At 41.0% G+C, this 27,637-nt stretch overlaps 1 protein-coding gene across 4 annotated transcripts; it reads left to right on the forward strand.

Annotated features, from left to right (window-relative positions):
- Positions 1-18,807: 18,807 nt before the first annotated feature.
- cln3 (CLN3 lysosomal/endosomal transmembrane protein, battenin) lies at positions 18,808-27,534 on the forward strand. Of its 4 annotated transcripts, none has more exons than XM_084676928.1 (15): positions 18,808-18,984; positions 19,694-19,730; positions 20,076-20,172; positions 20,299-20,382; positions 20,513-20,592; positions 21,086-21,171; positions 21,983-22,055; positions 22,515-22,658; positions 22,800-22,954; positions 23,147-23,199; positions 23,635-23,703; positions 24,060-24,115; positions 25,504-25,597; positions 25,745-25,885; positions 26,534-27,534. In XM_084676928.1, the coding sequence occupies exons 3-15, from the start codon at positions 20,113-20,115 to the stop codon at positions 26,648-26,650; spliced, it is 1,212 nt and encodes a 403-aa protein (XP_084533054.1). In that variant the 5' UTR covers positions 18,808-18,984; positions 19,694-19,730; positions 20,076-20,112; the 3' UTR covers positions 26,651-27,534. The 4 variants fall into 4 exon arrangements, with proteins under 4 accessions (XP_084533054.1, XP_084533053.1, XP_084533056.1 ...); XM_084676927.1 differs by having other exon boundaries at positions 18,983-19,072; XM_084676926.1 differs by lacking the exon at positions 18,808-18,984 and adding an exon at positions 19,129-19,518.
- The last annotated feature ends 103 nt before the right edge of the window (positions 27,535-27,637 follow it).

Consider the following 27,637-nt stretch of genomic DNA (forward strand, 5'->3'; position numbering starts at 1 on the left):
TCTTTTGGCTGCTTAAAAATGTAATGTTTGGCTCGCTCCTTTTCATTCAGTGCTCTTCTAAACATGATATTGTTTAGAAGAGCACAGATTCTACATTGATCTGGCCTCTTAATTTTGCTCTCAAAGTGCACTAGATTGATGCTTTTATCTTTACATTTTAAGAAATTTTCTTCCGGGGGAGCATGCCCCCAGACCCCCCTACAGGGTCGGGGGATTGCAGTATCGTTCTCACTTTTGTAACCTCAGTATTGCACTTTAGTAGGTCTATATATACTGAAGCTGCAATAAACATTGCATAGGCCTATATGTACATATATATTACACAAAATAACAAATGGAGTTGGAATCATTTGCTGACAGTAGGGATGGAGATTTTAACTGATTTCACTCTTCGAATATTATACGAAATTATTTTCGAATATCCGGATAATCTATTTTGTTAATGTGGTTCCGTTATGTAATTAGCCTGACATGACGCAAAGCATACAGTAAACACATGAACCACCACACATTCTGGCAATAATTGGGACTGTTCAGCTATTAGATTAAATAAGGGTTGAATAAATAAAACAAATGAAAGATCAATTTATTAACATGACGAAAAGACAATGAACTTGAAAAAATGCTGCGCCTTCAGACGTAGGCTCTTAATTTGGCGGAGAAGCGATTAGCCTATTATTATGTGAAATAAAAAGTAGGCTACATTGGACTAAATTAAACACATCGGGTAGGCTATTCTCGATAAAAACGAAAGACAAACTATTGCATATTAACTTGAAACCGGAATCCTATAGGATACGGTGCGCCACCACACAATGCAAACATAAACAGCCGATTACGCTAGCTCTACATGGCTACTGGTAAGAAAATAAATAAGCCACAACTGCATTAGCCATACGCATTTTTATTCAGGAGAATTAGCATGTAAACATGCTCAGGGGAGAGGCGAGTACGGAGTCGATTTACGAGCAGGCCGGCGTAGAAAAGACTGCAGGACCTGAGGTTGCGCGAGGTACTGCTTAGCCAGGACACTATGCTTCTTGTAGCGCCAAATGAAATGAAAGGAGACTCGCAGCAGAACACAGGCGTAGCCTACCTTTTTTGATGGTTTTCATCATTTTCTAACGTCACAACTATTAGAATTCACAACACGACGCGACGGTTTTTCAATAAAATGTTTTTTTAAATTAAACTACGCTCATAAGTATTCGAAAAAAGTATTCGAATACTAACTTACTTTAGGATATCCGGATATTCGATTAACCACGCCCATCCCTAGCTGACAGCTTGGTCCCCCCCAGTTCAAAAACTCCATCTGCGCCCCTGGGGAGGCCCAGACTTCCCTTTCCCCAGCCTCTTCCACCAGCTCTTCCTGGGGGACCCCGGGGCATTCCCAGACCAGCTGAGAGACATAGTCCCTCCAGCGTGTCCTGGGTCTTCCCCGGGGCCTCTTCCCAGTGCACAAAAACCTTATTATTTAGCGTTAAAAAGTATAAAAGTGAGAAATACCTAAACATATAGCACACATCTCCTGAAGGAGCTGAACGTGTTTTTGAAAGACTTTTTTTTTTTATTGCTGAAAATACAGAAATTAGAAAAGCTAAAAGCTTAAATACATTTATGATGTATTTATGAAAAATGTGTGACTCACACAAAATAGGCAGTGTGGAAGCCACGGTGATGGTGCAGCTATGATTGCTAACGCGCAGAGGGCAGAGAATAACACAAATGCAGGTAGAATCCACACCTCAAACAAGTTAACCTAGACGCAAAACTGTACGTCCAATCCAAAAAATAAGGATATTTTCCGAGACCTAAGCCTCTGTCGAAACCAGAGATATTCTTTATATGTCTGTGCAGTCAGAAATAGACTCTACCTACAGTTTCAAAAACGTGTTCCTTTTGGTTTCCTGGTGTGTGTTTGTTTGGTTGCCACGGCAATGGAACAGCTGTGCTCGCTAACGAGCTGGGCAGAGAGAATAACAAATGTAGCTAGAATCCACACCTCAAACAAGTTAGCCTAGACGCAAAACTGTAAGTCTAATAAAAAATATGAGGATATTTTCCGAGACCCAATACTCTGCCGAAACCACATATGTCCTTTACATGTCTGTGCGGTCAGAAGTACAACTCCACCGGCAGTTTAAAAAAACGTGTACTTTCGAATTTCTTTGACAAATTTTACCCACCTCTCAATTGACGGTTCCCCAGGCCACGCCCCCTTAGTTATTGTTGCTACGTCCGACACAATTCCCGGAACTGTCAACCCAAAAGCCATGGCGAGTACGGGGATAAGCGCTACTGCTGTCAGTGAGAATGAGGATTTTTTGAGTAATACCTCTGCAATATCTCCCAGATCCAGGCAGAAGGGACTGCAATATGCAGTGGAAGGATGGATTCAAAATATTAAAGTTAGCAACGAAGGGGAAACAACAAAAATCGAAGCCAAAGCATACAGGTCTGAAGTAGCCTCGTCTGGCCAGGCACTTGAACAGCAAGCACAGGGTTGGGATACTCAGGAATAGGTCGCCCACTCACAAAATTCTACAAAGATTAAAATAAAATAAGTTTATAATGGCTTGTTGGGACGTTTTGTTCAACATTGATACAGTATTTTAAAGCTCCTGGCAACTTGCTGGCGTTCGTTGGCTAGCTCAGCTTGCAATTTTACGGACGTTAACATTAACATTTTGATTTTAACATTAACAAATTTGTTGGAGTCACTAGTTATGCACTAGTAGTGGTAATAATACTAGTTTACATGAACCATGACTGTTTGGGGATGTTCTCTCAACTAACATTTTAGATATCGTTCGCTAGCATCTTAACGCTAGCTAGCTACCTTGGAGCAGACATATGCTATATGTTTGGTGATGTTCTCTAAATTAAGTTGGGAGTGGGGTCTCCCACCCTGTTTTATCCACCGCCGGCAACTTCCCTCTTGAGTCTTCGGCTTTGTAAATGGAAAAAAGACACCTCCCTTTAAACTTTTGGGATATCTACTGTCAGATCGACACGTCCCATAGGCACACCGTTTAACCATGTTGCTTCCGAGTCAAAGCTTGACGGACCTTCTTCTCTTAATAGCGGTTGCTAAGGTACGATTGGACGAGGGCCGTTCTAGGGAGGAGTTTCGGGAACGGTCAATTGAAGTTAGTGAGAGAATTTGAAAGGCTGCTCTCGCTTCAAGGTAGCCTGGCTGCAAGCCCAACTTCTCCCCGCCCACAAAAACATTTGGTCGGGAAGTTGGGTCTGGAGGGTCTCGTATTGGGAACAACTACATAAAACCAGGATCGGGACGGACCAATGAAATTGCCAGGGCGGGCTTTATACGATGATGGACAGATGATCAACAGTAACGTAATCAAGTCACGAAAGAGCCCTTGGGTTGAATTCGTTTTCAACAAACAATATATTACGTTGCTCTGATTGGTTGTAGGTCTATCCAATTGAGCGAAGAGGCATTTGTTTTACGAGTTCGGTTGAAACACGCCCCGTAGTCACAGCCCAACGGAGAGTTTTCAGACTCATATTCTGACTAGAATTGTGAGTATGACAACCTCAGGCTAGCTTCAAGGCTCATAGCTGAAAATCTGTAAAAGTGAGCTCTTTAGCAGCTATATTGGCTGAAAGAGGACAATCTTCCCTACATTTTAAGATATAACTTGTTTCTGTAAGTTAAACTATATGAACGTCAGAGGAATTTGTTTGACAATTTAGTTGAATATCAGAAAAAGAGCAGCCAGCAGTGTGCACTCTGCTTGCTGGCTGCTCATTTATAAAAATCAAGAAGGAGCAAAATTTGTAATGTATTTCAAACTGTCATAATTCAAAATTAGCATTTGAAAAATTTGAATCATTTAAGAATAGCTGGATGTCTTGTGAAAATGTTTAAGGTCGAATGATGTCTCTAGATGAAAGTATGCTGAAGTAGTTAAATGGCCTGAAATGTATGTTAGAAAGAACCTGCAGCAAGATGAAGGCAGAAAAGTACAGAAGAGAAAAAAAATGCAAAAGTACTGGCAGTTGGAAGATACTGCTGTGAAAGGTATTTTTGAAAGGACCTGGAGCAAGATGAAGGCAGAAAACAGAAGAAAAGAAGAAGAAAAATGCTAAACAAAAAGGGGAACATTTCAGAAAGATGAGTTGCAGGAAAATGTGAAAATTGAGCATACAAACCAGTTGCTGAAGTCTGGGTTGAACGAATTTGAAGGTAAAAGGACAACCATGGAATGACTTGAACTTGCTGGAAAAACGTAGCAACCGTTGGTCATTGGCAACAGACTGGCAACATTTCTAACCTAGAATCTAGGTATCTAGGTATAAAAATAAAAAAAGTATAAAAGTGAGAAATACCAAAAGTCATAGCCAACATCTCCCAAGGGAGTTGAACGTTTTGGTTCCAAAATTGTAGGAATTGGTGAAAGTATGCAGGACTAGTTAAAGGCCAGAAATCCTACGGAAGAACTAAGAAGTTGGAATAATAACTAGAACATGCATTTCCTCCTGAAAATGCGTTGGAATAATGAAATCTGAATTATTATTTTTTCAATGGCTGAAAATACAGAAATGAGAAAATACCCTCAAGCTGAAATTAATTTAACAAATGTATGACTTACACAAAAGATGGAGTGTGGAAGCACATCATCTAACGAAGCTCAGTGCTTAAAAACTATGCGGGAGAATACGTTTGAATGTTGTGAAGCAATCAAAGGAATAGTTTAATTTCAAGAGGCAGTGTGGAAGCTGAACTGGATCAACAAAGCTATAAGAGCTTAAATTGCCTACAATGCGAGAGAAGTTGAACTGCTAAACAGAAGAAGAAGTAGGCTATAGTTGTAACAAGAATATTATAGTTTTAACAGCTGAAATTATAGTTGGGATAGTAATATCAGTAGCAGATGTAGCCTATCATTGAGTGCGTTTACTCGGCTTTCTTAGTTGGATTCAATCTTTTGATTTAAAGGAAACGTACAGCAGTAGGGCTGATCCAAGCCCCCACCCCTCGCCCTGAAGCAACGGCCCCGGTGGATGTAGGTGGTATTGCATTACGGTTAGGTTTCCGACTCTTCCAGTCGTTTTTATTCTATTAACTCCAGTCAACATTTACAAAACTATCTCCCCCAATAATTTTTGTTCGATTCTCAAACCTGGCTCATACTTTTTTTTTTTTTTTTTTCATAGAATAATTTATCCCGATTTTTGCTAAGTTTGAGACCAATCCGAAATGGGTTAACTAGCACCCCATTTATTTGCTTACGTCAATAAAAGTTGCCTGCAAATTTGCTTGCGGATACTAACAGGCAAGCTTGGGGAGTAACGGATTACATGTAACGGCGGTACGTAATCAGGATACAAAAAAAAGGTAAATGTATTCCGGTACAGTACAAAAAAAAAAGACGTAATCAGATTACAGATACTTTTAGGAAAAATTGGGATTACAAACAGGATTACACATAAAATACACATTTTAGATTTTTAAAATTAAGAACATTATCCTGGACATGTGCTTTTCACAAAACTCCACGAGAAGACAACCACTCCAAGAGAAGACAACCCAGAAGCTAACTATATGCCCAGAAGACAGCTCAACAAAAAATGCGTTCAATGGCTGGAAATATCGCCACTTTTTTGTGTTTAAGTCTGAAAGTGTAAATAATATTACAGTACAATGCAGTTTATGCCTCCCCACAGTGAACATGCTGTCCCTATCCAAGGAATCCACATCCAATTTAAAGAAGCATTTACAGGTAAAACCAACATTTCTAAGCTAACTTCTACAGTACACGACAACTGACAGTTGGGCTAGCACTAGTTGGATGTCAAACATTGATCTTTTTAAATAGCAGATTATGGTTACGGTACATTTTGTGTTCAGTTACATTGAACATTTTCTAGACTATCAACAACAGTTCACTTTTCTTAACTAACTTGTATTCGGAGATAAATACCAGAACCACTGTAACGTCAGTTAGCTAGTCTAAGGTTACAATTATTTAGCTAACCTGTAGCGTAAGGGGTCCCATTATCGTCCACCTAACTCTCGACGCTCGTTAGAAATGTTACCAAAATGTCGTTATATTACAAATTCAAAACGTTATGTCACAGCTTTGTACTTTAATATATAGATACACACCTATATTATAACATTCCGGTTTTGAAATCCAATCAGGATATGCCTAGAAATGTTACTTTCCTGATTTTAGCAGTTAGCCAGGGGGTCCCATTATCGTCCACCCAACCACTTTCAATGGAGAAATGTCAGTTTGACGCTGCGGAAGGCAGATGCTACACATACGGTTTGAGAGCGTATTTACATACTCAAATCTCAAAGTAAGAAGCTGTAATTTGGTGTGCAGCAATATAAGATTTGTACATATCGATGAGTTACTTTCTTTTGTTGCTGCAGCATATCTTCTTTAAGAAATTAAGGGAAGAAACGGTTGTGGACATAATGGGATAATGGGGCCCCGAACGTTGGAGATTTAGAGTGGACGATAATAGGGCCCTTTACACTACTGTTCGTCCCGTGGGGATTTATTTTAAGATAATGACCGCTGGACTATACAACTTCTTAACAGTTCTATAGTAAAGTAACTTTACACAAAGTGCAATACTTATTACACAAAACTTTTCTATTAGCCAGTACTGTATTACTGATATCAATGCGGCAGCTACTTTAGATAGCTTCGTTTATTGTTTCCATGGTAACAGGAGTCTTTTTTTTTTTTTTTTTTTCAGAGGAAGCATGCAAATCACTTACTGCTGACCAATGACCAGCCAAGTGGATCTGGAATCACTGAAAACGATGGACAAGAGGACTTACATCCTCCCTTCAAACAATCCAAACTTACATTTGGGCACAGTACCTCCCAAAGTACAGTCAGTAGACTCATATTTGAATTTGTAATCGATGATGTTCAGCCTTTCTCTTTGGTTGAGCAGGCCTCTTTCAAAAGGCTTGTAGAGGGAATCAGTGGTGGCAAAACAGTAATGTGCAGAAAGACATTAGTACAGCGTATTGAGAGGGAATTTGCTGACATGAAAGACATATTGACTGCAAAACTGCAGAAAGTGACAAATGTGTGCACAACAGCAGACTTATGGAGTGCACATAATAGAAGTTTTTTTGGCATGACATGCCACTGGATTGAGGAGGATACAATGGAGAGGAAGTCTGCAGCATTGGCCTGTGCACGAGTGAAGGGACGTCATACTTTCGATGTCATTGCTGCAAAAATCAGTGAAATACATGCTGGATACAAAATACAACGCAAAGTAAGGGCTACAGTTACAGACAACGGGAGTAACTTTGTTATAGCTTTCCGTGAATTTGAATCAACTGAGGAGGCAGCAGCAGCAGATGAATTGGATGATGGAATAAGGTTCTTAGATATGGATACAGTTCTGGAGATGGAGGGAGATGAGGAGCTTCATTTTTCTCTTCCCTCTCATCAAAGATGTGCAGCGCACACACTCAACCTGATTGCCACCAATGGGGTGGATAAAGCAGCATCAACAGGGTCATTCCGGAAAGTGTACCGAAGCACAATGGGAAAGTGTGCTTCCATCTGGAATAAGGCACATCGGTCATCAGCAGCTGCAGAAGCAGTGCAAGATATTGCCAATATGAGGGTTTCTGTTCCATGTGTCACAAGATGGAGCTCTGAATATTTGGCCATTTCTAAACTGATTAGACTTACAGACGATCAGCTGTGCGACATCTGCGTAAGGCTTGGAGTGCCCAGGTTACACATTCATGAGACTACTTTTCTCAGGGAATATGTATCTGTGTTACAGCCACTTGCTCAAGCGATTGATCTTCTACAGGGAGAGAAAAAGTGCTATCTTGGGTTCCTCATTCCAACCTTCTTAAGCCTCAAGTCCAAGCTCTCTGAAAAAATACCCCATGTTACCTACACAGCAAACATCCTCACTGCAGTCATTGAGGCTCTCGATAATCGCTTTGGTGCCATACTTAGTAGCCATGATGCAAAAATGGCAACAACCACCATGCCAAAATTTCGTTTGTGTTGGCTCTCTCCAGAGAATAAAGAGGATATGTGCAAAATAGTGATCCAGGAAGCAGCATCTTTGGAATCCAGGGGACCTCCTGCAGCTGAAATGAACACCATCACTAATGGTGATGAATCAGATGAGGAGTTCTTTGTGTTTGGGAATAGTAACAGGGCTGATAAAGGGACAGCGGAGGAAGAGGTTCGGCGGTTCCTCGATGATACAGTGAAGACCATGGATTCCCTGCATGCATTTCCCTTGGTTAAGCAGCTGTTCATAAAATATAACACTACTCTGCCTTCCAGTGCCCCAGTTGAACGTCTGTTCAGTTACGGAGGAAATGTACTCACCTCATCTCGTAGCAGAATGTCAGATGAACACATGGAGCAAGTCCTCCTCCTACGTTACAACAGAATGTTTTGCCCAAAGCTACAATTTGATTGACTTTATGCCTTCAGTATGGAGGCACATGCCTTTGGCCCTTTTGAGTAAAAAAAAAAAAACAGTGGATGTTTTACATTTTCTTTCATGTAAAATACGAGCAGAGGGCACGTTTTGATTCTTAAAACTTGGTTTACTCGTCTTTCTTTTCTAAGATTACATTGTGCTGTTGATTTACAGTATACACTTAAATTAAAGCCATTTTATTGATGTCTCTTTTCTGTGTTCTTCTTTTCTCACATGTGACATTGAAGTAATCCAAGTAATCAGATTACATTACTTTAATATTGTGATACTTGGATTAGGTTACTGATTACAATTTTTAACAGGTAATCTCTAATTGTATCGGATTACATTTTTTAAGTAATCCTCCCAACCCTGCTAACAGGGCACGAGCACAATAGTTCACATTGGCCGATAGCCGATTTACATGGAGCTGAATGAGCGATAGACTTATATTGAATGAGCACAGGGAGAACTGGCTTGAGTTGCCTGCCCTGTTGTAGCAAGTTAAGCAAATGTCACACATACATGAAATGTTGTTAATATAGTTTATTCACGTTATTTTAAAACAGATTAGATTTTTCGTAAAAACGTTCATGACATGATGGCAAATATAATATGTTAAGCGCGAGCATAGATTGTTGACGTCTATCTGGAGCAAAGACAAAGATTAATACTTTAACCGGTAACCACAATAGTAAATTATATAGGCCTATATTTAAATAATATTAGTCTTGCCTTCAGAAGCTTTTGTTAAACACACCCCTTATTCTTTTGTTGATCGTGTCATCAAGCCAGACTGCTTTTGTGGGACAATGAAGGTCCTCAGTGATCTATATGTTTCACCCCCACTTACATCTGACGGAAACGTCTTGTAGCCTATATGGTTCTTCGAATATTCCCCTTTCAAAGGCAAATGTCCAATAAAGTATATTTTAGACACAGTTCTCAAGCTTTTATTTATTACATTATTACCAAGTCTTGTTAGATCACGTTATCCATTAATAGGCGTTTGGTTTTGTAGGATGAACATATAAAACACATGGCCATATTTCTACACTGATGTTAAATTGAAGGTAGTGTGAAGAAAGTAAGCTATGCTAAGTGTGCATTATGGAAGATTTCGGTTACCAAAATAACTATAAAGCTTTCTTTGCCTGGTGAGAACAAAGACGGAGCTGTTCATGCTAACAGTTTATTTCATCCGATACAATGCGTTGGAAATCATACTCATATCACGAAGAAAAAAAGCAACCTATGTGATGAGTTCCATCTAGAATAGCCCTATATTTAGCCCTATAGCCTATTTCTAAAAAACAAGTGAAAGGAATACTATACAGTGACAGAATACATTTTCGTTAAGTTTGCATCATGTGTCTGATTCTTATCGGACTTGTACCCCATTCTGCCACTGCAATGCCTTAGCTCACACGCTCGTAACATGGGCTCGTAACCATATCAATCTATGCTCGCAACTGGTTGTCGCAAGTATGACGTGTACAGCTAGTTGCAAGCTGCACGAGGTCTCGGAGCTAGGAAAAAAAAGAACCACTGTTTAAAGCTAGACCGGAAGACACGGAAGTGGAAAGATGGCGCGTCCAGTCTTGCGCTCTCGCTTGCCTCACTGCGCCACTGAGCACTTTTCATAGAAATGAACGGGGACGCTCACTCTAGTTATATTAACTCTATGGGATGATTCAGGAAGACACGGCGACACTTTGTTGCAGAAGAATGATGGTGCAAGTTTTGTCCGTGGAGCACAACGATTCATAAAAAGAATCATGTAGAAGTGTTTGAGTAATCGCATAACTAATTACACATGTAAACGGAGTAATCGTATTCTTGGCATAAACTGATTAAACTTACTATCGGGGTTCTCATGGTCAAGTGAACGCACTCAGTGGCGTAGTAGAACAAAACAGTAGCATTAGAATAGTATTTAGCAAAAGAGATATTAGCAGCATCTTCAGAATTAGTAGTTGTAGTGTGGCATAAGATAAAGCAGTATCAGTAGTGGTAGTAGTTGTGTTGCTCTTTGTCTTTTAATGAGACCAGTTGACTGAATCGCTTGTCTTGTGTCTCCACTAATCAGCTAATACCAATCACCTGTGTAAGAGACTGGCGCTTGTTTGTGTGGCTGCCACGGTGATGGTGCAGCTATGGCTGCTAATGCGCTGATGGCAGAGAATACCAGAACAAGTTAACGTAGACGCAAAACTATACGTCCAATCCAAAAAATTAAGATATTTTCCGAGACCCAAGACTCTGCCGAAAACAGAGATGTCCTTTATATGTGTATGCGTTCAGAAATATGACTATAACGGCTGTTTGTAAATCTTGTTATTTTTTGTTTTCTGTGACGAATTTGTCACCACATTTGCATTGGACTCTATGGGGCGAGCAGTGGCGGATTTAGTGATTTTGGGGCCCCAGGCGAAGACAAGCCTTGGGCCCCCTTAACTCCTATTCTGACTCTTCAATCCATATAATAATTATTGATATATATAATATTGATAAGCTATAGCAGCTTCAGTTGAAAAGTTGGATCAAATGAAGATATTGGGCAATCCGGTGAAAATGTTCCTAACCTCTATTACTTTGTCAACTTTTTCCCTTCCAGTGATATTTTCAAGCATTTAGCTTACTCATATTGCATTAATTCATTAAGAACCCCCTTTGAAACAAGCTATTGTAACAACGTTGTCACCGTCAGTATTTCAGATGGAATCGCAATTCAAACAGTACAGTACCATCTGTTTACTGAAAATATGCCCCCAAAAACGTAAATAAGCTTGACAATTATTTAGGGGGAAATGGCTCATTCAAAAAAAGTTTGCTGGAGGCAATCATTGTCAGTAACAATGCCAAATCTGGTCTCAATCTAGAGCCCTGCGTGGAGAAGCTGACCCCGGTAAATTGTGCTACGAGCAAGATAGCCTAGCTGCTGTTGCTAAGCCAAACTTCACTAGCTAGCTGCAGCATCATTGGATACCAGTGGAGAAAAATTACGTTTCCTTCTGTAGTTTCAGTTTGGCAATTACTTGTTTACTCTCCTCTTTTGTCTTTCTCTTTTGTGCTCCGCTCGGGGAGTTTCGTTACATTTAGAAAATTGTTTGTTGCATTCACTTCACTCTTCTACTGTCTCACATTAACCAACTAAAATGACGTGCTTTGCTGCGCAGTTGCTGCAATCGATGGAATAGTCCACAGCAGTGTCGGGTGGGAGGGGAAGCCTGCGTTGACACAAATAGAATAAACGCTCTGTTGGTATCTTTGTTGATACTTTTGTGGAAGGTTATGACTTTTAATCGATTTGTATTATCCATCCATCCATCATCTGCCGCTTGTCCGGGGATCGGGTCGCGGGGGCAGCGACCTAAGCAGGGAGGCCCAGACTTCCCTCTCCCCGGCCACTTCCACCAGCTCTTCCTGGGGGACCCCGAGGCGTTCCCAGGCCAGCCGAGAGACATAGTCCCTCCAGCGTGTCCTGGGTCTTCCCCAGGGCCTCTTCCCAGTGGGACGTGCCCGGAACACCAGGGAGGCGTCCAGGAGGCATGCTAATCAGATGCCCGAGCCACTTCAGCTGGCTCCTCTCGACGCGGAGGAGCAGCGGTTCTACTCTGAGCCCCTCCCGGATGACTGAGCTTCTCACCCTATCTCTAAGGGAGAGCCCGGACACCCTGCGGAGAAAGCTCATTTCGGCCGCTTGTATTCGCAATCTCGTTCTTTCGGTCACTACCCATAGTTCGTGACCATAGGTGAGGGTAGGAACGTAGATCGACTGGTAAATAGAGAGCTTCGCCTTTCGACTCAGCTCCTTCTTCACCACGACGGACCGATGCAGAGCCCGCATCACTGCGGACGCCGCACCGATCCGCCTGTCGACCACGCGCTCCATTCTTCCCTCACTCGTGAACAAGACCCCGAGATACTTGAACTCCTCCGCTTGGTTGAGGATCTCCTCCCCGACCCGGAGATGGCACTCCACCCTTTTCCGGTCGATTATCATGGCCTCAGATTTGGAGGTGCTGATTCGCACCCAGCCGCTTCACATTCGGTTGCGAACCGCTCCAGTGAGAGCTGAGCTAATTTTATGTAGACACCCCTGGCATCTGGGGGCCCCCTGGTAGCTGGGGGCCCCAAGCGGTTGCCTACCTTGCCTAATGGGTAAGTCCGCCCCTGGGGGCGAGAGTTGGACTTTGTCTCGCTTTCGTGGGGCTCTGAACAAATGTGTAAGTCTTTTGGATTCCACAGACAACTGTCTACAACCAGCACAAAATTAGCTATCTATTGATCCAAAAACAAAGCATGGAGAGCGAAAATTGTGGCAATGCTGGCAAACTAGAAATATGTTTTCAACGACATCCGAAGCTCCCCTCCGCTCTAAGCAATTCAGTCTGCACTCTGGGCTTTCTCGTAAACACCCATGTAAATCTCAGAAACGGTTTGAAAAAGTCATGAAACATAATCAGTGATATAAAAAAAAGTTGAATAGATATCAAAAAGCTGAATAAAAATGATAAAAATAGTTTAGGGTTTTGTCAACGTTTTAAAGTTTAAATGGCGGCTCTAGCTGAAAGATTGAGGAAGAAGAAGGATTTGGAAGAAAACTCAATTGGAAACCCATGTTAAAAATATTATGAATATTGATTTATATTAATTCAACCATAAGAGGTACAAAGCTGAAAAGTCATAGCCCCCATGGCTTGAAACTGTTGAATTTGTTGATAGTTGAACGGTTTTAATAGCTGAAGATTTGAAGGCGCTGAAAAGTGCCACGGAAGAAATAGAAGAAAAATAATAAGTTGAATAAAGATTCAAAGAACAATACTTGGAATGCTGAAGCAGCATTCCAACAATAATAAAGAGAAACAGGAAAACAACAGCATTGTCACAAATAGGAACAGGGCGTCCGACAAAAAGTTCAGCCAAAACGTTGCGCTGCGCCGCGCAGCATCGCGTCGCTCGCGTCCAGTTAAGACATTCCAACAGAAAACAAGGCAATCTAAAGCCCAATTTATACTTAGGTCGCAGACACTTTTGAAAATGTCGCCAACAGAAATGGCGTCACGGTCGACACTTTTAACCGTCGCTTGAAAGTGTCGCCTACCAGGAGAAATTTCTACTGGTGCTGATATCGTCACATAGTGTTGCGCAAGTGTGATTGGCTAGATAGACGGCACGCGTCGTTGATTGTATTGTTTTGAATTTTCAGTGAACGCTCAACAGCTGTTAAAGATGGAAGGAATAGAGGAGAGATTGGCAGAGCAAGTTAGAACATATCCACATCTTTATAATGCCTCTCAAAATTAGCTACAGCAATTTTTCTCAGATCGATTACCTAGGCTACAAAGCGTAAACAATATAACCATAGCTACGTGTTTGCCGAAGTATAAATGCAGCAGCTTCAGCGACACTTTTTTTTCTTCGTCGGCGACCATTTCAAAAGTGTCTGCAACATAAGTATAAACTAGGCTTAACTGCTTTTAGTCGCGTCGCTCGCGTCCCGTCGCTCGCATCGCATCCAGTTAGGACACGGTGTTAGCGACGTTGATGGAACACCCCCCAGGGTTGAGTAAGAGAGTTGATAACCGCCGTCGTGGTACCGCTTATCGTGATTGCGATTGCAGGCTTCGTGTAGCCGGGTAACTGAAAGTAATCCAGAGCATGCTGGGGGGTATTCGTCGTAGCTCACTAAGCAGTTTAGCGAGCTAATTTTCAGGCTAAGATAAAACACGCCCCTCTTTTTGGTTCGTGGAAGCAAGTTTAGATAAATCACCGTAGTAACATATCAATTAGCACTAACCTGCTCAAGAGCAGGCTAACGTAAGTGTAGCTGGATAAGCTTGCCACACCCCCGGAAAATAATTGGCAGCTCCCTTTTTGAGAGACCCAGCTGACCAAGGAGATATATAGTTCGATTAGCTTTCCATACCAATAGAGTTCTTCGCGATCGCCAAGATCCTTTATTTCACACGGATGAGTTCTTGTTTGAGCGATATCGATTCAGTCGACAAGGACTCATTTATTTGCAAGACCTTCTCGGGCCGTACATTGCAAATATCACACGCCGCAGCAAGCTATGCATGAGCTTATGCTGCTGTATGTGAATATGTAACGCTATGTTTCAAGAAATGTCTTATCTGTTGTGCCTGTCCTTTTTATGTTTCACTGTGGGAGAGGGAGCTTGCTGCCACCCTCAACACATTGGGGCATAGGGGGTTTCCCTTCACAAAATGTGATGTCCAGCAAGTGGCCTTTGATTTTGCAGCCAAGAACAACATATCTGGTTTCTCCAAGACAGCAGGGAGGGCCGGATTTTACTGGTTGAAGAATTTTCTAAAGCACAACCCAGAGCTTGGGATGCGCAAGACAGAGGTCCTGTCTGCAGCATGGGCTGCTTGACTCAACAAAGAGGTGGTTAGCCAGTGGTTTAACCAGTATGAGAACCTTTTGGTCAAGCTGGGTATTGAGGGCACACCGTCACATATATATGGAACAGTGACGAGTCTGGGCTTCAAGATAATTTTTTAAATAATGGCTCATATGAATGTTTGTTTAATGCAGTTTTAATGTTATGAGGCTGTATAAGCAACTGTGTTTAAAAACAAAACAATTGAGCGTGCTGTATCTAACCAACTGTCTAACTTTCTCTCTCAGAACAACCTGCTTGACCCCAACCAATCGGGCTTCAAGACCGGCCACTCCACAGAGACTGCCCTCCTTTCAGTCACCACTGCCCTCCAGTCTGCCAGAGTGGCTTCGAGGTCATCCGTCATCATTCTGCTGGACCTTTCTGCAGCGTTTGACACGGTTAACCACCAGATCCTGCTCTACAGACTTTCTGAGATGGGCATCACTGGCACTGCACTCCAGTGGATCTCATCCTACCTCTCGGGAAGATCCTACCAGGTCTCCTGGGGAGGCAAACTGTCTGACCCTCACCAGCTCTCCACCGGTGTCCCACAGGGCTCCGTCCTTGGACCCCTCCTCTTCTCTCTGTACACCACCTCACTTGGACCAATCATCACCTCCCATGGCTTCTCCTACCACTGCTACGCCGACAACACACAGCTGTACCTGTCGTTCCCCCCGACCGATCCGGGGATCTCAGCTAGGATTGAAGCCTGCCTCGCAGACATCTCCGCCTGGATGACCGAGCACCACCTCCAACTGAACCTCGCCAAAACTGAACTTCTCATCATCCCGGCTAAACCCTCCATCTCCCACGATCTGTCAATCGCCCTGGGATCTGCGACGGTGACCCCCTCATCCTCTGCCATCCTATACTTATTCTGAAAGAGTTTATATCATAATTTTCGCTAGCAAGATCTCATTCGATGATTAATTTCCATTAAGCCTACTGCCAGCAGGCACATTTAAAGAAATGTGATCTGATTGATCGGGGTAATAAGCCACTAAAGATGAGCATATACATTTTACCAAAATACGCAATTAGTTTATCGGCAATTTTTTTTGCCAAGCTTGCTCTGGCAGCGGTGGCGGTGTTTGAGTTAGCCATAATAATATGCTTATTGTCTTCGTAGACTCCTAATAGTGGCGAGAATATCACCGCTCTCTCTCTTTCGTTTTTTCCGCCATCATACCGTTACAAAATCACGGTTTTGGTGATGGACCTTTCCTGCCTTTTGAAGTAGGACGTGCTCGTGCACAGTTTAGCCTGATTGAATTTAACCACATGATTTGGATGCGGATCAGCCGTCGATGAACCGATATTTGAGGTTCTCAGTTAGCTGGCTAATGTTAACGGGCTAAAGGGACAATTGATTAACTTAGCTTCAACCCTTATGACGAACGTGCCCCTGATCTTGATTCGTAATACAGGCCCCTGGGGGGTATTCGTCGTAGCTCGCTAAGCAGTTTAGCGAGCTAACTTTCAGGCTAAGATAAAACACGCCCCTCTTTTTGGTTCGTGGAAGCAAGTTTAGATAAATCACCATAGTAACATATCAATTAGCACTAACCTGCTCGAGAGCAGGCTAACGTAAGTGTAGCTGGATAAGCTTGCCACACCCCCGGAAAATAATTGGCAGCTCCCTTTTTGATAGACCCAGCTGACCAAGGAGATATATAGTTCGATTAGCTTTCCATACCGATAGAGTTTTTCGCGATCGCCAATCCTTTATTTCACACGGATTAGTTCTTGTTTGAGCGATATCGATTCAGCCGACAAGGACTCATTTATTTGCAAGACCTTCTCAGGCCGTACATTGCAAATATCACAAGCCGCAGCAAGCTATGCTTTATGAGCTTATGCTGCTGTGTGAATATGTAACGCTATGTTTCAAGAAATGTCTAATCTGTTGTGCCTGTGCTTTATTTGTTTCACTGTGGGAGAGTGGGAAACGTCATATCGATTCCTTTTTATGTCTTGACGTGAAGAAGTTGACAATAAAGCTACTTGAAACTTTTACTGTGCTTTAGAGTCTCTGCATAGCCTTGAGGTTTTTCGCGTCAGGTAGGCTACATTTTTATACAGTATAGGCGATGCAGAAAACATTGGCAAAGCCGCAGCATGCGTTGCTGTATGAAAAGTGTAGGCCGACTTGGCGCTTAACCAGCTGGCATGTCCCAGTCAATGAAATCAAAGACGGATTTACACATAGGCCTACATGCATATACATATATATATAGGGTGATATCAGGTAAAATGGGCCATCATCTGTGTCCCTCACAAACACACCTACACATGTGTTGGAGTGTGTGTGTGTGTGTGTCACACCCTGACCCCCCCAACAGTAATAATGGTAGTAGATATTTTATGTACAGTTAGTATGGCGAACGAGAAGGAAGCGAGAGGAGAGGAGAGAGGGAGAAGGAAAGGGAGAGAAAAGAGAGGATGGACCAGAGAGGAAAAGATACAAAGATAAAACAGGGATGGAAAGGAAGGCCAAACAATTACAATCTGTGGAAAGAGGAGAGGATGAAGGGGCCTTAGATGAATACATGGAGGGAGAGAAGAAAGGAATTACAGTGAGTGTGCACCTCTTATCAAGAGCATGGGGTGTGCCGCAATCCACACTGCAAAGACGCATCAGTGGAAAGGTGACTGGCAGTGAACATGTGTCAGGGCGGAAGCCCTACCTTCCACAGGAGGCGGAAAGGGAGCTTGCTGCCACCCTCAACACATTGGCGCAGAGGGGGTTTCCCTTCACAAAACGTGATGTCCAGCAAGTGGCCTTTGATTTTGCAGCCAAGAACACCATATCTGGTTTCTTCAAGACAGCAGGGAGGGCCTGATATTACTGGTTTAAGAACTTTCTAAAGCACAACCCAGAGCTTGGGATGCACAAGCCAGAGGTCCTGTCTGCAGCATGGGCTGCTGGACTCAACAAAGAGGTGGTTAGCCAGTGGTTTAACCAGTATGAGAGCCTTTTGGTCGAGCTGGGTATTGAGGGGCCCACCGTCACATATATATGGAACTGTGACGAGTCTGGGCTTCAGGATCATTTTTTTGTTAAATTATGGCACATATGTTTATGTTTGTTTAATGCAGTTCAAATGTTATGTGGCTGTATAAGCAACTGTGTTTTAAAATTAAAATTGATGATGAATTACAATATCCCTTTGCAGTTTCACTGGCCCATTTTACCTGAACAGCTGGTCCATTTTTCCTGAAACTGCTCGTGCAAAAAAAGTTGGCACAGCTGATGTTTCAAGAACTGTAGGGCCTAAATAATTATATTTTATTACATCATTTCAACAAAAAAAATCAAAAACAGTCATAAGTAATCATAAAAACACATGGAAAAGGTATAGCCTATGGTATTGTATTGTTGTCCCAAAGATTTACCAAAAAGTGGCCCATTTTACCTGACATCACCCTACATATATCCTCATAAGTGTCTATGAATTCGTATCAATTAGATACTCTTCGGCCTTGTTTTTATACTTATTCTGAAAGAGTTGATATCATTATTTTCGCTAGCAAGATCTCAATCGATGATTAATTTCCATTAAGCCTACTGCCAGCAGGCACACAGAAATGTGATCTGATTGATTGGGGTAATAAGGCACTAAAGATGAGCCTATACATTTTACCAAAATTAGTTTTTCGGCAATTTTTTTGGCCAAGATGCCTGTCTTGCTCTGGCAGCGGTGGCGGTGTTTGACTTAGCCATGATAATATGCTTATTGTCTTCGTAGAGACTCATTATAATAGTTTGCTCAGATGGCGAGAATATCACCGCTCTAACTTTCGTCTTTTCCGCCATCATACCGTTAGAAAATCACGGTTTTGGTGATCGACCTTTCCTGCCTTTTGAAGTAGGACGTGCTCGTGCACTTGCCCTGATAAGTTTAGCCTGATTGAAATTAACCACATAATTTGGATGCGGATCAGCCGTCGACGAACCGATATTTGCGGTTCTCAGTTAGCTCGCTAATGTTAACGGGTTAAAGGGACAAATGATTAACTTAGCTTCAACCCTTACGACGAACGGGCCCCTGGTCACCGCGCATGTCAAGTGACTGAACTATGACTAGGTGGATTAGTAAGAAAAGGTACTACACAATAGGTGGCTTGGCATCTTCGCTGCTTGGCCCTCAAAAACATTGATGCAGGATGGTTGATGCAAAATATGGCAAATGGGTAAAGAAAAATACATAAAATAAATAACGGGTTGGGTAGGACTAAACGGATGCGGAACCTCTCTTGTAGGCCTAGTACATTGGTGGATATTTTTCTGCAACACTCACAATGTTTACCAGGAAGGCTGGTCACTTCTAAAACATTTTACAGAAACAAGACACCGCTTTGCAAATAACTAGGCGGCCAATAATGATGAATGAATTTTTTTACTCATATGAAGTGTAGCTTGTAATTTAGATGTTCGTTAGCTATGTGATTTTATGGTGTGTTTGCCTTCATTCAAAGCACGCTGATGTGAACGGATACAGCCAGTTTCACATCCTAAATTTAAGCCAGTTTGGGTCGACATTTTTTACTTGATAACTTGACTTGATAGATTAATTTAACTATCATGGACCAAATTGATAGTGTGAATGCAGACCCAGTTCTTACTGTTGACAGGCAGGGTAAGTTTTGTCATACATGATCACAGCATGTGGAGATAGACTACATTAAAAGTATAGCGTTAACAATTTAGTTCCTGACTCCTGGGCATTGGCATTCCAGCTAACTAGTTAACTGCAAATTTTGACAACAGTTCAGTTAGGTAGCTAGCTAACTATTTGCTGATCCCTCACCCAGGCCGATGCAAGAACTGGCGTAATTGGCTGGGATTTTGGTGAGTAGCAAGCTCCATGTCTAATCCAACCAGTTTTAATATATTAATAAAATGTGCAATGGGGTTGGCGAAGCAAGATGAAAGGATACTGCTACAATGAACCAAAATATAAGATCAACCTTGAGTGCAGTGAAGCTGAGTGCAGTGAAACTAAGCATGTAGCAATCAATTATCAGTGTAAATTATTTGGTCATCAGAATGTATTAGAAGTCAATTTGTAGGAAACTGAAGCAAGGTTGTCGTAGATTTAGCTTGGCCTCCCTGCCATTTACTATAGCTACATGGTGCATAATAGCTCCCAGGATTTAAATCATCCAATCTCAACACTTCCTTATCTCTCTCAAGGTTACTGGGATTGTGCAACAACTTTGCCTATGTGGTGATGCTGAGTGCGGCCCATGACATTCTAAAACAACAAGGGTCTGACAACTCCACAGCGAGGGTAATACTTTAAAAATACATATATATTAACAATAATAAAATAATTGTTTAATTTCACAACATTTTGTTTTGTTTAATGTACTGCAATCTCGACTGTATTTCAACATTTCTCTAACTTTCCTTCCAGATCCCAGCATCATTTCACTGGCACGTTGAAGGAGGGAATGCCAGCAATAGTAGTCGATATGACTGCAACCCTGTTTCTACTGCGGTTAATATAAATGCTTCTTGGTTTTTATGAGTAACCATTTCCAACATCAAGTATTCTTACACAGGTGTGTGTGTGTGTGTGTGTGTGTGTGTATATTGGTGCATAACTATGTGATCTGTCTCCTTTCCAGGCTGTACTGTTGGCTGACATTCTCCCTACTCTTATCATCAAATTATTTGCTCCATTCCTTATCCACAAATTCCCTTATGGGTGAGGGCTGATCCAACTGTACATCACTTAGTGTTTGCTTACTTTGGTTATTCACAAATCAGGGGTGTGTTCAAAACAGCCATGGTACATATGTTTTGGCAGGGCCATTAAAAAGCAATGTTTGTAAAATACTGTACTCAGTTACACTGTACTCATTTAGCATACATTTGTATCCAAATCAACCTACAATCAGGGATTTCACCTTTGTTCAGCAGTCAGATGATCCACCCCTGAACAACACTCATCTTATGTTCTTTGGAAGGCAGAAAGTTTACATTTAAATACATGCAGCAGTTGTTTGAGTCCGTTTTTTACACTCTTGTTGACAGCAAGTCGCAAATTTGGAAAGACTTGCACAAATTTCTCACACACTCAGTGAACAATTCAGTTTGTGTTTGCAAGGAACCTTTCTTTGGTGATAAAACAAAAAAAAATTGCAATAGTTAAACAACTTTATGGAGCCTCTGGCATTTTTCAATTCTTTTGTCCACAGGTTTCGAGTGTTGGTGTGTGTTGCCGCAGCGATTGTGAGTTTCCTTCTGGTGTCCTTCTCTTCAACAGTGTGGATGAGCATTCTTGGTAAGGAATACATATTTAGCATCTAATTCAGTAAAATTGCAATACTGTGCATGCCTCCATCACTTGATCTGTTATCAAATGATAAATTATGGCCTATATATTTAAATTCTAACTTAACATCTAGCTAATGCCTTCTTAAACAATGTTTTTTGCTGTCACACAAGAATTTCAAGTTTTATCTTGATATATGCTGTTTATGGAGATTTCATTAAGTAATCCACTGGAACAGATGCTATCTCTGCTGTGGTTAGTTACACGGCTTGCTAATCTTTCTTTTCAGTGTTTTGATAAAATAGCATGTAAGTATTGAATCTATTGGTGTATGTGGTGACCACACATGATAATGTAAAACCAAATAATCTAGGCTTGCAAACCTTTCTAGCAACAGTGTTTTGATAAAAGGGATGTAGATATTTTATTTATTTATGAATGTTTCCACAAAACATGATCAAAATAAACCAGGTCAGCTGGAAACAAATTATACTGGGTTTTGTACATTGAGCATAGCAGGTTTTCATTCCAACCCATATAGCTCATCTGCTAACTATAATTAGTTGACTGATACAACGAATAAGGTATCTCGGGTTGAAGTGTAAACAGTGTACCAGCCATGCAATAACGTATACATACGTTGTCTTTAAGCCATTCAAAATTACTTTTAGCCAGATTGCACATTCAACAAACCTGTGTTATAGGTTATTCTCTAATGAACCTCTATATTATAACCTCTTCTTATGCTGCTTTTTGGAATTTGAATAGCCTAATTTAACCTGTTTAATGTAAACGTATATTTTTCTCTGTTGCTCTTTAGGTGTCGTCTTTGCCAGTGTGAGCTCTGGACTAGGAGAACTCTCCTTTCTGTCTTTAACTGTGTTCTTTAGCAGGTAATCCATCTCTCTGATCCTTTCTCTCTGCACTAGGATCCACATATGCTCACGTATGCTTTGAGATCTTCTTGGATTCTGTGAATTGTTTCTACTTACTCATATTTGCAGGATGCATGCATTGTATATACTCTAAATATTAAGTCTAAAACCACACTTCTTTTACATTTACATTTATGCATTTAGCAGACGCTTTTATCCAAAGCGACTTCCAAGACCTTTTAATGTCTTTGCATGTGACTTCTGCACCTTAAGGTATCTGGAAGAGTTGTGCACTATAGACAATTACCTACAAACATGTTGATGAAGTAATACTTGATTATCATGTGCTAAACTTCTACAGACTAAATTGAGCATATCTCCCTTGCTCATCTATAGTATGTTGGCTCTACTATGGGTGATCTGATGACTGTCTGATCTCTGAGATCTGATGGAATTCTTTCTCTGTCCTTTTTATAGAGATGTTTTAGGGGGCTGGGGTTCAGGGACTGGAGGGGCAGGTGTGGCTGGAGCTCTGCTGTACTCTGCTTTCACACAGGTTGGCTTGTCACCCAGGGTTACACTGCAGGTAATGCTGGTGGTCCCCGTTGCCATGGTGGTCAGGTGAGAGCTACTTTGATGTTGGTCGACGTGACGCTTTTGCCCCAAAAATATTTTTCCTGTGCCTTGGGGTTGTCAGGTCTCTCAACATCTGCGCCTGCTCTCCTACCCCTTCTCCATCCCCCTCTCTTGTCTCTATTTCAGTTACTTCTGCCTGTTGGAATTTCCCCCATCCTTCCCACAGTGGCAATGCAAAGAGGTGGGGCCTGCTCTGTCAGTCAGGGGCAGATGTTCACAGGAGAGACAGCCTCTGATGGAGGACTCCGCTGAGGAAGAGCAACCCCAGAGTGCTCCTGAAGGTGTGTTTGTGTATATTTTGGATCGTGTTTTTGACAGTTTACTTTATAGTTATAAAGTGTATTGAAAAGAACAGACTCACATGAAATACCAGTATTTGACCAAATAAAAATATGGATCCAAAACAATTCCAATCAGATAACTTCCAAACAAATAATACTATTGTTTTGTTTTCTCCTCCCTCAATGTTATAGAAGACATGCCCACTAGACCACTGACCTTTTCAGAGAAATGTCAATGTATCAAAGTAAGTGTGTAAAGGCATAGATTAGTAAACCCGAAGAGAATACATATATTTGTTAGATCAACTTATTATAATATCGATTTATAGGTTAAAAAAATATATATATATCCTTATCCAAGCTTTTATGATTAGTTGTTTGGGATCAAATTGCATTTTCAGCTGTCCAACTGTTTACATTGCTACTAACTGTTGGGTTATGACATTTAAAAATACATATGCAAAGAGCTTTTGGAATGGGACTCAATGAGTCAGGTTAGTATTCCATGAGGTATTTTTTGTTTGTCTGAAGTTGGCCAGAACAGCAGTTGTCTCAAAACAAATAATATTTGGATATATTTTATATAGATAACTGTCAATACACTTTCAACTGTAGCCGAGCAATAGCAGACGCTTTTTTGTCAAGGTGAGTATATAACTTATGCTTGCTGTTTTTCTCAGGGTCTCCTTGGGTTTATTCTCCCTCTGGGCCTGGTTTACTTTGCTGAGTATTTCATCAACCAAGGCTTGGTGAGTGGCCCTCTGGCTCCCCCTGGAAGCCTCAGAACTTTCATCCAGTTATCATACTCATATTACCATCTTTACTATAATGCATGGAATCTATGTCGCTGGGTGTGGATGAAGTGCACAATTTGGTTACAATTTATATCACGTCATCATCTTTTCGCAACTTTTCAGAGAGGTATGTGAGGTACTGGAATGTGCTCTATCTAATTTGTGTGAGTGCGTGTGTGGGTGTCATTGACATCTGTCTCACGGGCACTTCACATTAGTCTATATAATTATATATCACTACAGTTGGTTATGACATTGCAATTGGTACGTCGTATTCAGTTTGGTCTGAAATATGTTTTATTTTGCTTCAGATGGAACTCCTGTATTTTCCTAATTTTGTGTTTTCACATGCAGAGCAATACCGATGGTCAGTAAAATAATATTGTCCATGTCTTGCTTCTCTGAAATATATTTTTAAGTCTATGTTTGTACATCTGTCTCAAAATCTATTTAAAATCTACAGTGTATTTCATTCCCATTTAGGGATGCACCGATTCGACTTTTTCAGTCCCGATACCGATGCCTGGGCTTTGTGTATCTGTTGATACCCGATACCGATCCGATCCCGTTGTTGAATTAATAATAATAAACTGTATACCTCCAACCTTATACCTTCCTTCCACCATGTGGAAAAGACTAAAGGCACCAGACTTTTCTAACTAAGACAAAATAACAGGTGTAATCTACTGCATTCTTATTTATTTGTTATTTAAAAACATTTGTGCATTCAAAATGCGAAAATAGAATGCAATCAAACGTAGGGCCTATTAAAATAAATCAAATGTAGCAGTAGAAACAAAATAGTGTATTGGTCAAACGTACAATAGTAATCAAACAGCAACCAAACATTGTAAACATGTAAAAACATTTGAATTCTTATGTATTTGTTGTTGCTGGTGTGTAAACCATGGAAGTTTTTAGCTTGAAGCATTGTACCGTGCGGTGTACAGCTGGTGTCCAACCAGTGGACAGAAACTTAAAAGCAACATGGAGCGAGCCAAAGAGTGGCTGTGTGGAGATATTTCACGCTTGCAACGCCAAGTAGTTCGTCGGCTGTTTGCAATGTCTGCATAGTAAATGTTGAGGGGTGGTGGTATTACTGCAAAGTACATGATACGCAGATTTTATGTGTACAGAGAAGCTTGTGTCTCTTGCTGTGGTCACGCAACAGGTCTCGGACAATACACATATAGATAGGACAATGTGCACTTTCACCTCTGGAAAGAGCAACATGCAGAAAATAGTACAAACGATGAGTTATGACTGAACCACCTGTGTAGTGTTCTTCCTATGCCTTAAAGTGGAATGTATACCGTTTAAGGACATGTTTTGGTGGTTACTATATTTGTATGGTCCAGCTCATGCATATAAAGTTCATCTGAGAGACGTTGTTGCAGCTCAACAACTCTACTATACTGAAGAATCTACAGTCTAACACTAGCATGCTAGTAGCATTGCTTCGAGTATTATGCTTGCTGTGGGCACCGTCGGAAATATTTAGAACTCACGCATTTAAAGGTTGCATGGATCGGCCAGTGGATCGGCTAAATTTTCCGATCCTCGATCCAGCTTTTTTGTCAATATTGGGGCCGATATCCGATCTTAGTATCGGATCGGTGCACCCCTATTCCCATTACACTATATGTTTATTGTATGCACCTTCCTGCCAAAGTAAATTCTGCCTGTGCAAACTTTCATGGCTTATAAATCTGATTCTGATGTGGATTTTAAAAAGAAATGTTGTTGTGTGTTCAGGTACCAGACCCTTTACCAGGTGGGGGTGCTAATCTCACGTTCCTCTCTCTGCTGTTTGAAGATCAGGAAAATTTGGGCTTTATCTCTGCTGCAGGTGAGAAAGGGGATATGGGACAGTGTTGCTAAATGTTTACAAAACAAATTGTCAGAAATGAACTCTATTGCATCCCTATTTTTTCCCCTCTCTCCAATTCTGCCTATGTCCTTCGGCATTCCATGTTACCTTTTCTGTCTCTCTCAGTGTGTGAATGCTGTGCTGCTGGGCCTGGCGGTATACTATGAGTTCCTGCCCAGCGGTTGGTTGGTATTTGGGATTGTCCTTTATGAGGGGCTGCTGGGAGGAGCGGCCTATGTCAATACCTTCTACTTCATCAGCAAGGAGGTCCGTCCGGTGTCCTGTTTGTTAGACTGTTGTGGGTCTTAAACTTGTCAAGACTACTTTTTTTGTGTCTGTCTGTGGTATGCCTGCTTGTAAATGGCTGTTTGATTTAAAGGCTATTGCTACTGAAAATTGCTACCCATGTAGCAAACGCACTAGGCACTAGAAAATGTTTATTCCATGTCAATGTGTAATATGTGTAGTATCATTTTACTAATAAAACTAACATTAAACATGACTAAACATTAGGATATTTAGATTAAACAGTGCTGTGCAAAAGTCATAGGCACAATTACAAAATGAAAGAAAGTGAAGAAAAAATACTTAAAGAAAATGACATTCAAAGACTAAACTGCAATATTGCACTTATGTTGCACAAATACAGAAGACAACATGTTTTATATACAAAACAATATTCCTGTAAGAAATCCTGGGTGCCTAAGACTTCTGCACAGTTCTGTATATAAAATGGTAATTGGTCATTCAACCATCCCAAATTATTCATCTATTCTGCTTCCTGGTAAATTGTTCCAGCAAAAGAATGATGTTCTGTGAGAACTGTGCATTGTCTAGTGCACATTATTAAGATAGAGCCGTGGGTGTGTGCAACTTGAAATTATCTTTAACCCTTGTCCCCTTCTCTCCCAGCAGACTGGAGACAGACAGAGGGAATTTGCAATGGCAGCTGCTAGCGTTGGGGACAGTATGGGCATCGCCTTGTCAGCCATGACAGCATTTCCAGTTCACAGATACTTCTGTTCATTATAAGGGAGATGTGGACTGAATTGTCTTTCATACAGTAATGTAAAGTGAAGCTTGACATCTTTGACTACTTAATAGGCCTTCACCAGTGCCTGACTGTCTTAACAACCCACACTGACTTTGACCAGTAGTTGTAACTGACATCCTACTGATTTCTGATTGATTCACACTTAAGAATGATAATCAAATTGTGTTATTTAGCCATGGCCAAAGTTAATTTGGCTGCGGAGAAATTGAAAATTGTATTTCTTAGATTTTACACAAACCAATTTTGCACACCCTTCTCAGTGTGAGATAAAACTTTGTTGGTATTGTTCAACATGTTTTGCATTATTTGTTGTTGTTGTCTTGGGACCAATTCAAACATGTATGTAGTTTGTGAAATGGGAGTGTTTTTTTGTTTATTCAAACCAGTAAAGAAAGACAGAGACAAATTGAATGCCTAGTGTGTTTGCTGGGTTAGTGGATGATTTAAAGACAGTTCTACATATTGCAATAGATAATCTGAAACACATGGAGTAAATTACAGGGTACCATGGGCCTTGGAAATCCTTTGTGAAGGTAGGAACATTTTGAAAAAATGAAAGGCCTGGAACGTTTTTAGGAAAACGAGACATACTTTAATCCAGAGTTAAAATGTTTTAATCCAGAGTTAAAAGTTTTGCAAGTTGTTGCAAAATGCTGATTTTGCAATACTTCAAATTGGATTCTTTCTACTGTATATGTCTATTGATAGGAATATATCTGTAACAGTGTAGTTGTGCAGTGAAGTTGTCACTGTCATGGTATCGGACGAGCAGTCATACTGTATACTACATACGATTCCTATGAACCATATTAGAAGACTTTATAAGATGAACCAATCAACCAATTAAAACAGCTACATTCCATGTTGAGTTTTAGAATTTTTTATTGATAGTTATTTCAAGGTAATTGAAATATGTACTGCCAAAGTGACATTGATTTATGACACATGAATTATGTGTCATTATT

The sequence above is a fragment of the Hypomesus nipponensis genome, chromosome 17, assembly GCF_054491055.1.
Source record: "Hypomesus nipponensis isolate SF chromosome 17, ASM5449105v1, whole genome shotgun sequence".
NCBI lineage: Eukaryota > Metazoa > Chordata > Actinopteri > Osmeriformes > Osmeridae > Hypomesus > Hypomesus nipponensis.

Coding starts and splice junctions, on each gene's coding strand:
- cln3 (XM_084676926.1), top strand. CDS start 19,464: ATGGACCAAATTGATAGTGTGAATGCAGACCCAGTTCTTACTGTTGAC. Junction 22,955..23,146: donor ACCCCAGAGTGCTCCTGAAG/GTGTGTTTGTGT, acceptor TCAATGTTATAG/AAGACATGCCCACTAGACCA. Junction 23,200..23,634: donor AGAAATGTCAATGTATCAAA/GTAAGTGTGTAA, acceptor TGTTTTTCTCAG/GGTCTCCTTGGGTTTATTCT.